The sequence below is a fragment of the Trichoderma gamsii genome, assembly GCF_001481775.2.
Source record: "Trichoderma gamsii strain T6085 chromosome Unknown Scaffold_30.2, whole genome shotgun sequence".
Classification (NCBI taxonomy): Eukaryota; Fungi; Ascomycota; class Sordariomycetes; order Hypocreales; family Hypocreaceae; genus Trichoderma; species Trichoderma gamsii.
In genome coordinates this window covers 365,136-380,988 of record NW_020171367.1, presented here as the reverse complement: position 1 = coordinate 380,988, position 15,853 = coordinate 365,136, and the positions used below count along the sequence as shown (strand labels likewise).

At 52.5% G+C, this 15,853-nt stretch overlaps 5 protein-coding genes across 5 annotated transcripts; 3 read left to right on the top strand and 2 right to left on the bottom strand.

The window, feature by feature from the left end:
• Positions 1-148: 148 nt before the first annotated feature.
• TGAM01_v207874 (hypothetical protein) lies at positions 149-2,203 on the top strand (the record flags this gene model as incomplete). The annotated part of the gene is made up of 5 exons (XM_024550191.1): positions 149-412; positions 609-955; positions 1,020-1,201; positions 1,256-1,819; positions 1,884-2,203. The coding sequence occupies 5 exons, from the start codon at positions 149-151 to the stop codon at positions 2,201-2,203; spliced, it is 1,677 nt and encodes a 558-aa protein (XP_024405086.1).
• Positions 2,204-3,648: 1,445 nt separating this feature from the next.
• On the top strand, positions 3,649-5,982 carry TGAM01_v207873 (hypothetical protein; the record flags this gene model as incomplete). The annotated part of the gene is made up of 1 exon (XM_018805265.1): positions 3,649-5,982. The coding sequence occupies one exon, from the start codon at positions 3,649-3,651 to the stop codon at positions 5,980-5,982; it is 2,334 nt and encodes a 777-aa protein (XP_018661436.1).
• A 327-nt stretch (positions 5,983-6,309) lies between these two features.
• Positions 6,310-8,006, bottom strand: TGAM01_v207872 (hypothetical protein; the record flags this gene model as incomplete). Its single annotated transcript, XM_018805266.2, has 4 exons — positions 6,310-7,002; positions 7,072-7,298; positions 7,379-7,513; positions 7,610-8,006. 4 exons carry the CDS (start codon positions 8,004-8,006, stop codon positions 6,310-6,312), a joined length of 1,452 nt encoding a protein of 483 aa, XP_018661437.2.
• A 2,798-nt stretch (positions 8,007-10,804) lies between these two features.
• Positions 10,805-14,240, top strand: TGAM01_v207871 (60S ribosomal protein L19; the record flags this gene model as incomplete). The annotated part of the gene is made up of 3 exons (XM_018805267.1): positions 10,805-10,861; positions 11,036-12,917; positions 12,976-14,240. The coding sequence occupies 3 exons, from the start codon at positions 10,805-10,807 to the stop codon at positions 14,238-14,240; spliced, it is 3,204 nt and encodes a 1,067-aa protein (XP_018661438.1).
• A 226-nt stretch (positions 14,241-14,466) lies between these two features.
• Positions 14,467-15,372, bottom strand: TGAM01_v207870 (hypothetical protein; the record flags this gene model as incomplete). The annotated part of the gene is made up of 3 exons (XM_018805268.1): positions 14,467-14,875; positions 14,928-15,198; positions 15,258-15,372. The coding sequence occupies 3 exons, from the start codon at positions 15,370-15,372 to the stop codon at positions 14,467-14,469; spliced, it is 795 nt and encodes a 264-aa protein (XP_018661439.1).
• Between the last annotated feature and the right edge of the window lie 481 nt (positions 15,373-15,853).

The window sequence follows — 15,853 nt, the reverse complement described above, 5'->3', positions numbered from 1 at the left end:
CAAAACGGAGTCGGCCGCCTATATCTCAATCTTATGATCTCTCCTCTCTCTTTATCCTAATGAGACTTTTCATTTAACACAAAGCGAGTTCTGCCATTGCTATTTACAATACTCATTGTTGGGAGATACATGACATCTTTGACTCATCATGGCTGTTGATATCCTCTTCCAATCGCCAACCGTCATCACGGGCGATGAATCTGCCGAGCCGTTCGTGGCCGATGTGCTCGTGTCAGGCGGCCTAATCGCCAAAATCGGGGCTCCAGGCTCTATTGATGCTCCCTCGTCTGCTCGACGAATTGAGGCAAAGGGCCACGTCCTGTCTCCCGGATTCATCGACATGCATGCCCATTCCGATCTTTACTTGCTCTCACACCCTGACCATGAAGCAAAAATCACCCAAGGGTGCACGGTAAGAGATCCCAGACTGCCTGATGTGACCCCACGCAAATCAACCCCCACCGAGAGGGACGCTCTTCGGTGTTCATCCGCATCGCAGTGGGGGGTTCTTCAAGCAATCAATCCTCTTTAGCTCTTCTCTTAGAATTCGACCGAGTTGGGATGCAATAGCGAATACGGCAAAGTAGCTAACCAGCTAAATCTGACAGACCGAAGTTGTTGGCCAAGACGGCATCTCTTACTCTCCAATTCGCAATGTAAACCAGCTGAGAGCAATCCGAGAACAAATTGCAGGCTGGAACGGCAATCCCACCGACGAGGAGTGCCGCACCACGCTCAGTGGAGTTGGCATGTTTGAGTGGCAGACCGTGGGAGAGTACCTGGACTGCTTAGAGCGCAATAAGACGGCCACCAATGTGGCCACTTTGGTGCCGCAGGGCAACTTGAGATTGCTGGCCTGTGGTCCTTATGACACGCCTGCATCGTCTGAAGAGATTCAGGACCAGATCCAACTACTGCGAGAGGCCATGGCTCAGGGTGCTGTCGGCATGTCTAGGTGAGTATCCCATTACCCAGTGCGCAAGCTCTATCATTTTTTACAAATATCTAATGCACTATAGCGGCCTGACTTACACGCCCGGCATGTACGCTTCAACATCTGAGCTTGCCTCTCTCTGCGAAGCACTTGCAAAAGAGTTCCCCGGGGCATTTTACGCTCCTCATCATCGCAGTTATGGCTTCCAGGCTATTGAGAGCTATGCTGAAATGCTGGGACTAGGAGAGTCTACAGGATGCCCTATTCGTATGTTCTCTTATATCGCGTAACCGAAAGACATCTAACAAGCAACGGAAATAGATCTCACTCACGCTACTCTAAACTTTTCAGAAAACAAAGGCAAAGCCCCCATCCTCATATCCATGATTGACAAGTCACTCGAAAAAGGGATCGACGTAACACTAGATACTTATCCCTATCTCCCCGGCTGCACAACTCTGGCCGCTCTGCTACCGAGCTGGGCTTCTTCAGGCGGACCCTCCGAAACACTCAAGAGGCTAGAAGACCCCGAAACGAGAGAGAAGATCCGTGTAGCGGTTGAAGTAACAGGATGCGATGGAGGCCACGGCATTCCCACAAACTGGGAGGAGATCCAAGTCGGTGCCACGAGCGAACCATCCTTGGCATCTTACTCTGGCCGCAGGGTGGCAGAGATTGCCAAGTCGTTGGGAAAACCAGCCAGCGAGGTGTTTTTCGAGCTTCTGCTCAAAGATAAGCTGGCGACCAGCATCATCATGCACGTCGGCAACGAAGAAAACGTGAGGGCCATTATGCAGCATCGGGTGCACATGTCGGGCAGCGACGCGATTCTGCATGGCAAGACGCTTCACCCACGCGCATATGGAACATTCCCTCGCTATCTAGGTAAGATTACGATTTCTGTGCTCCCGAGCTATTTATTGGTGACGACTGATTAATCTCCCAACAGGCCACTACTCGCGAGACCTATCGCTGATTCCTCTTCCCGCCATGATTGCGCATCTTACCTCTCGCCCGGCTAAGCGCCTCTCTGTCTATCCGTTCCGCGGACTCGTCGCCGAAGGATCAGCTGCCGACCTTGTGCTGTTCGACCCGGAGGCCGTCAAAGACATGGCAACGTATGACGAGCCCAAGCTGCCTAGCAAAGGCATCCGGTACGTGTTGGTGAATGGTCAGGTGGCTCTTGACGAGGGTAAGATGACAGGTGCCCGAGGAGGTAAGACGCTACGAAGAGGCAGCGATGGCAAAGTAAAAGCCAGAGATGAGTAAAAACTGCGTGTGCGCGAAGGAGAGGGATATTCTGATTATAGCACACTTGTGTATGTGTGTTACATGTAGAGCCTGTCATTATTATACTATATACGACCCATCTTCTTTTCACTGTTGTCGTTTATCGCATATCTTCTATTCTTTCTATACGCTTCTTCTACAGATCTCGGGATCGAGATTAGGTTGTGGCTGTGCACTCGTCAGCCTCGACGGACTCTATCTTTCCGGTTTCATGTTAGAGTCATCTTGAGCCATAGAGAAGACGGGCCGTGCATGCCTGAACGCCAACTTTCGGCCACGACCTTTCGTCATGCCTAAGGGATTCTAAATGGATGGCATCCATCTGCATCATCCTCAGCGCGGCTACAGAATACTAAACATATATGTAAGCTCCCCGTCCTTGATTCAGCCCCCAAATCAGAGCCCCTCCTCTTCCTCCTAGTAACGTAGATAATACCAATTGTCATTCAAAGGTTACCCCAACTCTCAACTCCGCTGCAGGACTTTTGTTATGCCTGCTTTTCTAGCTTAGGCTTAGGCTTCCCTGCCTGTCCCCATTTAGTGCTTGGGTCCGACAGTTTGGTTGGCATAAACGACTTGACGCAACCAAAACCATGCAACCAAGCCGTTGCTAGTGCCGGCTTAGCTGGCTGGCTAAGCCGCGCCAAAGCAGTCTCGCAAAGGACACAAGCCTCCTTTTGCTCCGTTGGCTGCGCTGAATTAAGGCTGCCGGTTTGCTTAGTACAAGCCCTCGAGTTGGAGGCATGTGCTTGGTCAAAACAGCCATGCGGCAGGCTATTTTTAAACCTCCCCTGTTCCAGATCTTTTAGCGAGCGGGTACGCAGAGCGTTCTAAATTAGAAAAGAAGTGTTTTGTGAGTGAAGAATCAGAGTTGTTCAGTGTGTTGGGTAGCAGTTGGCCTTGGGCGGCATTTGAGACGAAGCGCCAAAGTTGCTCCTATTGTCAAGAGTTGATGTGATCCTATTTTCTTATATATACTACCACTAGTAGCCGCTGTGAGAAGTCAACTTTCATCTTGAAAACCCCCATGCAAATTGTGGATTCGAGGCTGAATCTTGCAAGCGAGCGATCTCAATTCATCACATTTAGCCATCTCCGCCTGTCAGCACTATCTGTCCCGCGGGCCCAGGATCTCGTCACGCTCGTCAAGCGTCCCTCTCTCTTACTGGCAGACTGATTACAATTGTCAAGAGGGCGATACTAGTTTTCATTTGTCGCGCCCCGTGCTGGGATTTGCGAGTTGTGGGCTAGTTGTGATGATTTTGGCAATCCTTTATTAAGCTCAGTATCTGCCTTTTTGTTGCTCTACCAGAACTCTCAAGCGTGCTCGCCCAGATATCAAGATACCCTTTTTTTCTCTTCCTAATACATATTTCTTTTCTTATTCTTTATTTTACGTTTTTATTCTTAATAATATCGCCATCATGCCTACTGCCATCCCATTCCGAAAGCGCGATCCAGGCGTAGCCGCCCAGACGGCCTCTTTCAACGACATCGTCTTCCCCAAAATCTACGAAGAAGCCTGGGGCAGCTCCGACCCAAACTCGCTAGATCAACGAACCGACTTCGATCGCGCTCGCATCTTTCTCATGCGCATAGCCAACATGACGCCCGACCCCTTGATTATCCAAGAGTTGCGCAACATCGTTTCGAATCCGCAGAATAAGACAGTTCAAGCCCTGGCCACGGCGATACAGCACAGGATATTTGGGAACTCACACGGCTCATTTGCTACCACGCCCTTGATGCAGTCTGTGCGGTTTATGCTTCTCAAGTCTCGCGTGCCGGAGCTTATTCTGTCCGACCGAACAAGATCGGTTGTCGACTTCTTCTTCGATCCGACGCTGGAGAGAAACCTCAACCCTCTACCGACCGGCGAAGTGTCCGTCTATAAGTATGTGCCGGGAAGATTAAAAGTTGCCATTATAGGAGGCGGCCCTACTGCTCTCGCATCAGCCATTGCCATCGCGGAGAAAGGCGCCGGCAGCGTGGAGGTGCACATGTATGAGAAGCGCTGGGTAGAAAAGCAGCTTCCCAACGGCGAAATTGTTGTCGACTATCCCCCTACTGCCAGGAGAAGAGATCAAGTCGTTACTCTTCAAGACTCCGTCACTTCCCTACTCAGCAGGCCCTCATACCAAGCGCTCTTTGCAGGCAGACCAGAGCGAGTATGGCCCGGCTCGGCCAACATTCAGATCCGCAAAGTAGAGGATCGTTTCCTCAAGCGGGTACAAGACCCAGAGTTTCAAGGCCTTGTTTTCCTGCATTGCGAGGGCGTCACGAGAGAAGACCTGGCCAAAGTCGGTGATTTCCACGTCTTGCTAGGCGCCGACGGTGCTGCTTCATGGGTGCGCCAGTCGTATTTCCACGGATATGAGAACGAGCGCGGAAGAAGCTATGCCTTGGGTTTAGCTTTTGACAGACCTGCCGGCTTGCCGTGGTCACAGTCTCTAAACGTCTTCCTCACGCTCGGGCAGACGCGCTATTTACTGAATGCCAGCGATCACGATGGCAGAGGCTACTTGAATATGCAGCTCACCGAGGAAGAGTGGCACAAAATGCTCTCAGTCGACGGCCAGCCAGTCCACTTTGGCAGACCGGGTTGCTTCAGAAAGCCTGACGGAAGTATCCCCGAGGGTTTTGAGCCAAGCCAAGTATTCGCGCCATCTGAAGATAGGAGCAGCCCCCTGTGGACATCAATCTCAGACGGCCTCAAGCTCTTTGGATTCAAAGACGAAGAAGTCATCAACGTCGTTCGTATCCCAATTGTTGTGCAGGCCGTAAGAGAAGGAGTACAGTTGCTGCCGCCTCAAGACTCCATCAACGTCAAACGCCCCCATGCTCTGGTCGCAGTCGCAGGCGACGCTGCAATGACGGTACACTTCTGGCCAGGACGTGGTCTCAACAGCGGTATCAAAGCTGGTCTGTCCCTCGGAGACGAGCTTGTCCACGCATTGAACAGCGGCAAGTTCATCGGCATGCCCATCAACGCCATGAAAGAGTACAACGACTTCATCCTCAAGCTCCAAGGACGCGAACACGACAAACGCAGTATCCCCATCCTGAACCAGTCAGGCTCTCCAGAAATGCTCGGCTGGCTCCTCCAAAAGGCCAACAGCGTGCCCGACGCCGTCGCCATAGAGTGGCTAATTGGCGCCATGACGCAGATCGCAGACCGTCTCCAGCGAAGAGACGACTGGTCCTACGATTTTGTGGAAAACGTCGAGCCCCAGCTACGCATCGTGCTACGTCAACTCGCCCCCTTGACACTGAAAGAAATGGCCGTCAGCTTTCCCTGGCCGACGCGAGAAATGGCCGGCGCGGAAGTGCTGCCCATTCGCTCCATGAAGGCCGAAGAGAAGCAGAAGTGGCTGAACAACCTGTGGGGTCTTTTGAAAGACGAGAAGAGCAAAGACAGTCGTGCCGCTCCTCCTCCTCCTCAAAATGGCGACAGACCTACCTCTTCAGCCAGATTCGAGGCTCCCAAAGGTGGCAAAGCGAGACCGGCGTCTCTCATGCCTCCTAGTCGCGACAGTCTCGACAGCGGTAGTCTAAGGAGGAGCAATGCCACGCAGAGTGTGCGGCATAGTAGAAATCTCAGCGTCCCGGGAGAGGGTGCGCCGAGGGCCAGATCGCCATCACCGGGTCCGGGTGGCGAGGTCAGCTTGAGCAGGATGCTGACGGTTCACAAGAAGCCGCCGTCGTCGGTTCTGGGCGATGCGTTGTCGCTGGCCTTGTTCCGAGTGGAGGCAGAGTGAGGGCTGGATATGATTCGAGTAGCTTTTGAATTTGGTCATGTTTTGATTTAGCGATTTAATGACAGTAATAATGATATACAGTTTGCATAATTACGATTGCGTTTGACATGGTGATGACTGAGGTCAACTTCTTTTACACAACGCATAGAGTTAATTACATGTATCTACAGGTTTCATCTCATACCCAATCAATCATATAATGTTGGTCGCCATGATATGTATATATACCAAACATGGATCGTATCCGATAATTATTTCATTCATCTTAACATTACTTGGGTATAGTCTATGCTATGGGGATATCTTGAATTGCACAAAAGTCACCCTCTACTGCAGATTCTTCTGGACGACATGCTCCTCCTCATTGTAAGTAGGGTTGGAGTCAGTCTTGTTGTCCAGGCCGAGCTGGGTAGTATCCCAGCCGTGGCTCTCGAGGTACTCGCGGAACTTGATGTCCTCGTGAGTGATGGTATCCTGGCCAACGTTGGGAATGAAGAAGAAGGTAATGAGAGCAGACAGCAGCGCCAGAGAAGAGGCGACCCAAAAGGGATACTGGGCAACCTTTGTGGGATCGTTGCCACCAGCTGCTTCAATGCGGGGGAAGACCCAGGTCCCGACAAAGGCGCCAATCTTGCCAACGGCAGCGGCAATACCGTAGTAACGACCACGAACACCAGTAGCGCAGGACTTGGCGGCCAAGAGTCCAATGTTGTTGCCAGGGCCAAACTCTCCAAAACTCAGGAAAATGCCGTACACGACGGCGAAGGCAGCAATGTGCTTGGAGATCTGGTCATAGACACCAGCCATGATGTAGCCGATGACAGCCTGCAGAACAACACCAATGATCAAGGTGTACTTGGGACCAATGTAGTCACTGGCAAAGGCACCAATCATGGTTCCGGGAATGTAGAACAGGTTGATGACGGTGTTCCATCCGAAAATGGTGGTGAGGGGAGCGGTGGAGGAGTAGATGCCAGACAGGATAGACGAGGTGTAGATGCCAAAGGCGTACGTAGAGAACTAAAAAGTAGAGAATATCAGCATACGCAATACAAGTGAAGAGGGCATGGGAATCAGATGGAGACTGACATCGTAGAGGAACCAAACGATGCTCACGGCGAGCAGACGGAAGCCGTAGTAGCGGAGGACCAGCAGGTAGGGCGTCTTGTGCCTCATGGACTCCTTGTTGAACTCATCAGGCTCCTTGAGTCTGAGTCGGAGGATGAAGAGGATGAAGGGGAAGACAACACCGATTCCGAGAGAAGTGCGCCAGATGGTGCTGAGGCGGCCGTCGTGGGTAGCAGCGGCAACGACATCTACAGTTAAGGTGAGATGTCAGTTTGGCGATTTTCGCGCAGACGGACGAGCAGCGAAAAGAAGAGGGAACAAGACTTACAAGGGACAAATGCGCCAATGACGAAGCCCCAGTCAATCATGGTGTTGGTGAAGAGAATGAACCAGCGGTTGCGGGTGCCCTCCTTGAGCTCGCCGCTCGTCTCAGCGCAGCCAACACTGCCAGCGGGATATTCGCCTGTATAAGCAGGATTATTAGTATTATAATTGCATTTCAAGATGAATACTTTTCATTGTCCAACCAGGGAAATGATTCAAAGGGTAGAAGACATACCTCCAATACCAATACCGACAAAGAAGCGCCAGGCAGTCAGCATGTTGAACATGCCCACAGCATCGCCGTGATAGTACGAGCCCGTGGCCAGCGCAGTAAAGACGATGAGGATGACGGTGGACACGAGCAGCGAGTTGGAGCGCGACCAGCGGTCGGCCAGGAAGCCAAAGAAGAGCTGGCCGACGACGGTGCCGACAAAGGCAATGTCCGAGACATACTTGGAGGCGTTGGAATCGGTGTAGACGGTGCCGTATTCGAGCTTGAGGACGGTGTTGACGGACCCAATGACGTTGTTGACGTAGCCGTCGGAGAAGAGACCGGCACCGCAGGCGAAGACGGGCAGCGCGGTCTGGAAGAAGGTCTTGCGGCGGACGCCGACTTCAATCGCGGGTTCCATCAAGGCTGCAACTGAGTCTCTTGATGGTTAAGAGAAACAAGAAAGAGTTGCAACAGAGGAAAGCAAGAAAAGAAAACGGTCAACTCGAGATGGAGGACCAACAAGACTAGGAACTTTCCGGCAGCTGTGTCACACACACTGACTGACACCAGGCTCTTTCAACTTCTCTCACGAAGGGGGGTAGCACCGGCTATTCATATCTGCCCGTCCATATCGAATTTACGATCGCCGGGTCAGTTGCGCCGAGGGTGATGAGCTGCACATCCCAGGCTAAGACTCGAGTTTCCACCCAACAGACAGGCATTGCGTCCGCTAAGATGGCTTCTGCAGCGACCTGCGCAATGTGGTAGTAGCGCTACATGAGCCGCGAACCCACTCGATGATGCTTGCACATGCAAACAGATGCAGCGTAAAAGAGAGACAAAGAGGCTAAGCTGCCTACAGCCTTGGACCCGAGCCTTTTTGTAGGCCCACTTGGGGATTTCCGTCGTCCAGGGATAGACCGATAATAAGCCCACAGAATGCCTGTACTATCTATTAGTTATCGCCTCATTTGGCAGATGCAACAGAGATAAAAAGTCAAGCATGGTGGAGGGCCATGTGCGCGGTGCTGAGACGCCCAATGGCTGGCGGTGGAACAGACGGCAATGCTATCTGGCATAGCGGGTGGATGCGAGTTTGCCTTGGTCAGGGGTGGTTTTTACAGACTTTTCCGTGTTGATCATTTTTCTTTTTCTTTCTAGATTTTCTTCTTTTTATTAATCTATTTTAGTGTGGCGGTTCCAGAGTTGGCAGTTGATCTCATGCCTCAACCTGCCGGCTCATGGCTCCCGACCTTGGCTTCTTGGCCTGCATCCTGGCCTACCAAAGACATGCTGCTACGGAGTACATGTACTTTCTTAAGCATGGCGATCCCTTACAGATATGAGGGGAAGCAGGCATTACTCGGCGGCCTGACTAGTAAACCCATGGGGTAGTCCAAGTATATATGGATACCGCGTCAAAAGTGCCAGCGTCGCAGGTATTGGAGCAAGCTTAGATGAAGGTCCATGAATAAGTTTGCATGTCCTACTGATACGGACTCCGACAATCGAGTGGATATCGAGAGAGAGAGACGGGCAAAAAGACCGAGCAGTGAAAGTTGTCTACCAGTTATCTACCACGTTGGGTGGACCATCAGTCGATAGCCTCCGCCACTAGAGGCCCCAACGCCAGTCACCACCAAATCATTATGAAATCGTTGCGTGTAAGTCGTAGATGGTGCGCTCTGCGTTCGGATCCGGCCACCACACGTGCTCCAGACCTTGGCTTCACTTCAAATTCCGTGTTGAGTCTGGTTGCAGCCATTGAGTCCACACAGCGCAAGGCCTTTCTTGATTCGGCCGAGCATCTCGGAACGGCCGCCCGAAAAGAGGGTGAGCAACGTGCCCGAAAGCGTTGACCGAGAGGCTACCGGGGAGCCTGACGATGCACGTGTACGAGATGAATCAAGTCGTTGGGCTGTTGGCCATTCTTATTTTCCATCGTTCAGTTGTTTCTGCTGCCATGGATGTCAAAAACTGGAGGTTGTGGATCGGCAAGCCCGACCTGTCAGCACTATCCGGTGTGTCGCCAGCCAGGGACGGCGCTCAACGAGCATGCACGGAACCGCTGCTAGCGACGTGCATTGCGCACTACGGGTGCCCTGAGCGAGGCGCTAAGCCGCGAACACTTTGGGGGAGTTTTACGGGGTGGGGCGCTAAGTCGAGAACGAGTCTGGCGCTGAGGCCGCTGGTGATCAGCAGCGCCTTTGACAGCCAGGCTTGACGCCTTCTCCCCGACCGGTGTCTTTACCGCATGGAGCTTGGCAGCACAAGTCCGAGTAAGTCGGTCTGTAGGCTATGAAATCGGCAGTTGGTGTGGAATGTGGTCTACGGGAACACGGCATCTCCAATGAAAGCTAGAGGATGAGGAACGTTGCTGGGAGAACAAGGAGAATAAGAAGAAGAAGGAACACCACGGTGGGAAACTGAAGCAATACAGAAGAGGACATGTTGGGGGATCAGAGAATAGACTGAAAAATTCTGCGTGTTGGCCCGTGATTCTCTGGTGGCTGCGTGCAAGTTCTCTGTAGCAGGTGGCCACCCCGGCCCGTCCCACAGCTGGGTATGATTGATTGCTTCGTTTCAAGGCAGAAAATGGGCGGCTTTCGGCTTGTGATGGCGATGGAGGGCCAGGCGGAGAAATTGAAGAGAGGCTGCCAGCAGCTTAACAGACAGGTTACAGAGGCCTGGCTGACTTATCAAACATGAAGCTACGGTATTGAGAAGAAATTCAAGCTGAATGGAGGCTTCTGCTTGTTTCTCGAGGTGCAGACCGACAGCCCGCTAAAGACATGTGGCTAGCAGCTATTGAAAGCTATTTGATCCAATGGTGCTGTAGCAATCAATAGTAGTACGCGCCAACCGTTAACGTGGTACCTTCTCCCCAGCCGCCTTCTTCAATGCCCCCAAGTCACCTCCAAACGCTGTAATGTTCCATCCATCGCCTAAGCCAGCACCCGCCAAGGTTCCATCACCTCTTCCAAGTGGACCAAACCCTGTCGCTGCAACTTCACATGCACTCAACCTCCAGCCATCGTTATCCGAATTGCTGCTATACGGCGCAACCCTGTCTCTGCTTCCGCCTACTGTAACCTACCGTATTACCTATCCGACGCGCTATTAGCTCATCGTCGCACCTATCCATGCTCAAGCTCCCCCACACTATAGCGCTCGAAGCCATGAAGCTCATCTAGAGCTCATCCAGCCCAGCTTGCCATGGCGCCGGGCTCAACACCACGCATGGCGCCGGCTCACTCGCATTCTGCACGGAATGTCAGTCTCTTTCTGCCTCACTTCAGCACCCTGAAAGCTTCCAGTGCTGCTCTTCTTGCTGCCCTGCCTCTCCCTGTCCACCAGCCCCGTCCAACCGCGCGGCGTCGTCATCAGGCATGGCATTGCAAGGCTCATGCGCACAGACCGGCTGACCTTGTTTCTCTGCGACTGTAGACGAGCAGCGATGACACCATCATCCCTCTGTCGCCCCGCCAGCTGCGGGCTCCCGCGCTGAGCTCGAGACCGCGACAGACCTCCCAAGATCCAGCCAAGAGCGGCCTCTTGCGACGCTTCCTCGACTTCATGTCCGCATCGCTGTCCCGCCGCGCCGATGCCATGGCCAACTCCGCCCGCGCCGCGCTGCTGCGCTTCATCAAGTGGCTCGACTCGCCCGCGGGCCACGGCGTCCTGAAGTGCACCTTGGCCTACACCATCGCCAGTCTGGCCACCTTCCTCTCGCCGCTGTCGAGCTTCCTGGGCACGCCCGACGGCAAGCATGTCGTCGCAACAATCACCGTCTACTTTCACCCGGCCCGGTCGACCGGCTCCATGATCGAGGCCGTCCTCATCGCCGTCGTGGCCGTCGCGTACGCCGAGCTCGTTTCGATCCTCTCCATGGTCACCTCCGTCTTTGTCGGCTCCGTCATGGGCCTCGTCACCTTGGCGCATGTGCTGGTTGTCATCATCTTCATCGGCGGCGCCTTTGGCTTCATGGGATGGGTCAAGCAGAAAATGGCAAACCCGCTGGTCAATGTCGGCAGCACCCTGGCATCCCTTGCCATCATCTCCGTCGTTACGAAAGAAAACGCCGTCGTCTCCAACGTCTTTTCGAATCAGAAAATCGTCCAAGTCTTCAAGATGCTCGTCATGGGCATCACATCGACCGCCGCCGTCAACGTTTTGGTTTGGAGAGTGTCTGCTCGCGACCTGTTGCGGACTTCCTTGGCCAAGGCAACCGTCTCGCTTGGGGGCATGCTCTCTTCCATCACCGCGAGCTTTCTCAAGGGAGTGGAGGAAGGAGAGATGTCTGCTCAATTTTCCGCAGCTTCGGCCACCTACAACACGACAAACCCGCAAATGCTCAAAAACCTGCGCGAGGCAAAGTTTGAGGACTACCTCCTCGGTCGCGAGAAGATATACGTTTTACAGAGATCCACGGTCAAGGCCATCGAGACCCTGGCTCGCTCCATCGGCGGCCTACGCAGTGCGGCTAATACCCAGCTGTCCCTCCTCAGGCAGGCCGAATCTGACGATGGGCCGCCGCCCTTGACACGATTCCTAACAGCTTCGTCACTTGGTGACTTTGAAGGCATATCTCCTAGCAGTTCCAGCCCGAGGGCTATCCAAGGGACGAGCAGACCCAATTCACCAGGGCGGCGACCAAGCACTGCGACACAACAGGATGGCCCTGCGCCGGCAGCCGTCTTCCATCTATTTGTCGATTTGATGGGGCCCTCGATGAAGACGCTAACCGAAAGCCTTGTTCAGATTCTCCAAGAGCCGCCCCTAGGAACCTCCTCCGATGTTGAAGTGACCATCGGCGAAGAACTTCGGCATAACCTCACCGAGGCGCTCAGCGAATACAATGCGGCGAGGTCCAACGCCTTGCAACAGGTGTACACCATGATTGAGCAAGAAAAGTCTACTTCGCGACGGATACAGGCTGGCTTGGAGGAGATTGCTGCCGCCTGTGGCCATTTCAGCTTCAGTTTGCAGACATTTGGCGAGGAAATGCAGAAATATCTATACGTGCTTGATGATCTCAAGTATGTCAACGAACATAGCAAGCAAAGCTGGCGCTGGCTTTTCTGGTGGAGGAAAGAGGACGCTACTGCGCAGGGACGTAAAATGTCAAGCCTGCCGTTTGAAACTTCACCTGAAGCCGAGAGCCTTATCAAGCCCATCCGGAAGCGTGATATGCCTAGGGGCATTCCAGACTCCATGATCCGTCGCAGAGACACCTATAACTGGCAAGCAGCGCCTAATGCCAGCAAGATACTGTCCATGTTTTCTCAGTCTGTCATGAAATTCGCTAGAAAAATTGCCCGAGACGACAGTAAGTAGACACGACCCGTTTCAATTGATTGGGGACAAAGTTAACACACATCTTCCAGTATTGTTTGGTCTCAAGGTCGGTATTGGCGCTTCTCTTTGGGGAATGCTTGCCTTTATAGAGGAGACTCGAGACTTTTATAACCATTATCGCGGCGAATGGGGTCTTCTGTCCTTCATGATTGTTTGCTCCATGACAGTCGGCGCATCCAACACAACCGGCTGGGCTCGATTTTTGGGAACATTCTTCGGTGCCTTCTTCTCCTTGTTCAACTGGACGGTAAGCCAGGGTAATGCGGCGGCGCTCATCGTACTCGGATGGCTGGTGGCCTTTTGGAACTTTTATCTCATCGTCGCCCGAGGCAAAGCTCCGCTGGGTCGCATGACCATACTGGCCTATAACGTGTCAACCCTTTACGCATATAGCTTGAGCCAGCGGGTGGAGGATGACGACGACGATGAGGGTGGAGTACACCCGATTATGATGAAGATTGTAAAGCATCGTGTCATATCGGTCATAGCAGGTATTCTCTGGGGACTGATCGTCTGTCGAGTTATCTGGCCCATCTCGGCTCGCCGGAAGTTCAAGGAAGGGGTTTCCATGCTATATCTTCAAATGGGTCTCATTTGGCGGCGAGGACCGCTGGCTATTTTACTCCGCACCGATTGTTCTGACAGTTACCTCAAGTCTGGGGAGCAGGTGGCCATGCAACGGTACGCGAGTCGCCTGGAAAGTCTGCGCCAATCGGCCTCGTCGGAATTTGAGCTTCGCGGCCCTTTTCCATTTGAGACATACGGCCGCATCATGCGCAGCACCAACCGGATCTTGGATAGTTTCTACGCCATGAGCCTGGTGACACATCGTGAGGGAAATCTCAGTCCAGGCGAGCGAGCCCTTTTAGAGTACACAGCAACAGAGAGAGCCGTCTTGTGCGACCGCATATGTCACGTCTTTCAAGTGCTCGCCAGCTCCATGATGCTGGAATATCCTTTGACGGACGCGGTTCCCAGCGTCATTGGCATCCGTGACCGGCTGCTGGCCAAGATTTTCCAGTTCCGCAAGGAGCACTCACCCGAAGCTGTGCGAAACCTCGGCTATATCGAAGAGAATGAAGCCGACAATGGCGAGAGCAGCCGCGATACTACAGCTGCTACTAACAGAAGTGACACACAAGTCGGCTTAACCCTGGCTGAGGAGAGGGACTACGCTCTCATTTACGCATACACGCTGGTTACGGGCCAGGTGGCACAGGAGCTGAAGATTGCCGAAAAGGAGATTGAGAGTTTGTTTGGTATACTCAACGAAGAGTCACCATTGCTTGTATAATAGACTTGGGGCCAGGGAGACAAACGGCACAAAGGTTGGATATGATACCCTCTGCTGGAACTTGCATACAAAAGCATGTGATATGGAGTATAAATTGCTAGCATACAAAATTGCCCGATTCTGTTGACCTACAACATGGAAACCTTATAATTGTTAATAATAATAGTAATACAAGCATCCTCCCGGAAGATGAATAATAACGTCTACAGCCTGTGATATCCCTCTATTATGTCGCCTCCTTAAAGTCAACATGCCTCACTGGTATCCCCGAAGCCGGCACTCCGGAAAACGGACACGACGATCTCTCGGGAGACGCCTCGCTCGTCTCATCCTTCATGTCCTCGTCATTGAACACCTTCTTCCCGTGAAGGTATCCCTCGCTCTCAACCTCAATCTCCGCCTCGGGATTCTCGTACTCGGCGCCGTCCTTGACGTGCCACCGGGCCATGAGGTCGTTTTGCACCCAGATGACCTTGTTGAGGGCCTTGACGAGGGCGATTTTGCGCTGGATGTGCAGGCGCGGGTGGGAGAGGATGGCTTCGTTGAGGACGTCTTGGATGTAACCCAGGCAGGCGCCGAGGTGGATGTATTCGACGTTGAGGGGATGTTTGCGGCCGAGGCCTACGTGCATCATGCTGTACACTTTTGTAAGCTCATGCTATTATACGAGGGGATGAAACAACTTACCCAACTTTGTCGAGATACTCCCAAAACTCCATCTTGCTCGGGTCTGAGCATAGCTTGCTCAAGTATGCCCGCAGAAACATCTTGCGATGCAGAATCTGCGGGCTGTTTTCATCGGGAATTTCGTCTAGAGGGCCCTCGTAGGATGTGCTTCTGACGGTAAAGGCCTGGGCGGTGATGTCGTACTGGAGTAGTTTTTTGTAGACGATGTTTGCGACGGCGGGGATGAGGGCTTTGATGTATTTGGAGTCGTTGACGAGGGCGTCAATGTCGCCTTATCATTCGTTAGTATGTTTGATAGGCGTTCTTGGGAGTAAGAAAGTAAAAACGTACGACTTGAAAAGTCGAGGAATGAGTGGAGATATTGGATGCGCATTTCGAGGTTGGTGTAGAGCTCTTCGCGCTGGATGTGCCGAATTGGCCGCGAGTATGTGTTTGACGTTGGCATTGCGGATGGTCAAATGCGACAAAACCGCGTCTTACTTGGTGATTTTGATTATGGTATAAAAAATATCCTCGAAATCAATTAGCGATGTGAAAAGTAGTGATTCAAGGCTGTTCCTGTTTGTAGGGTAGCCAGCTAAACAACACGAATGAGGCCGCAGTAGAAGGAGGTGAGAAAGAATGAGAGTTCTTTTTTCTTTTTACATCAATTGTCTACATGCGTGTATTTATCAAATCCTTCGTTAAGGAACAATATATTATGATACTTGGTTTCTGAGTAAGAACATCAATTGAGCCATTATTGGCATATAGACTGGGCGAAATACACATGATCAATCGTCACGCCATATCGTGAATCGTGACCCGGAGGATGGTCTGACGAGCAGCGGATACGACGATGTGATGCAATTAGCTGTGCGTCATAGCTTTGGATTACCCTCTTTGGCGTGTTTTAGCTCCATTTAAAGATGCTTTGAGATCGGGAT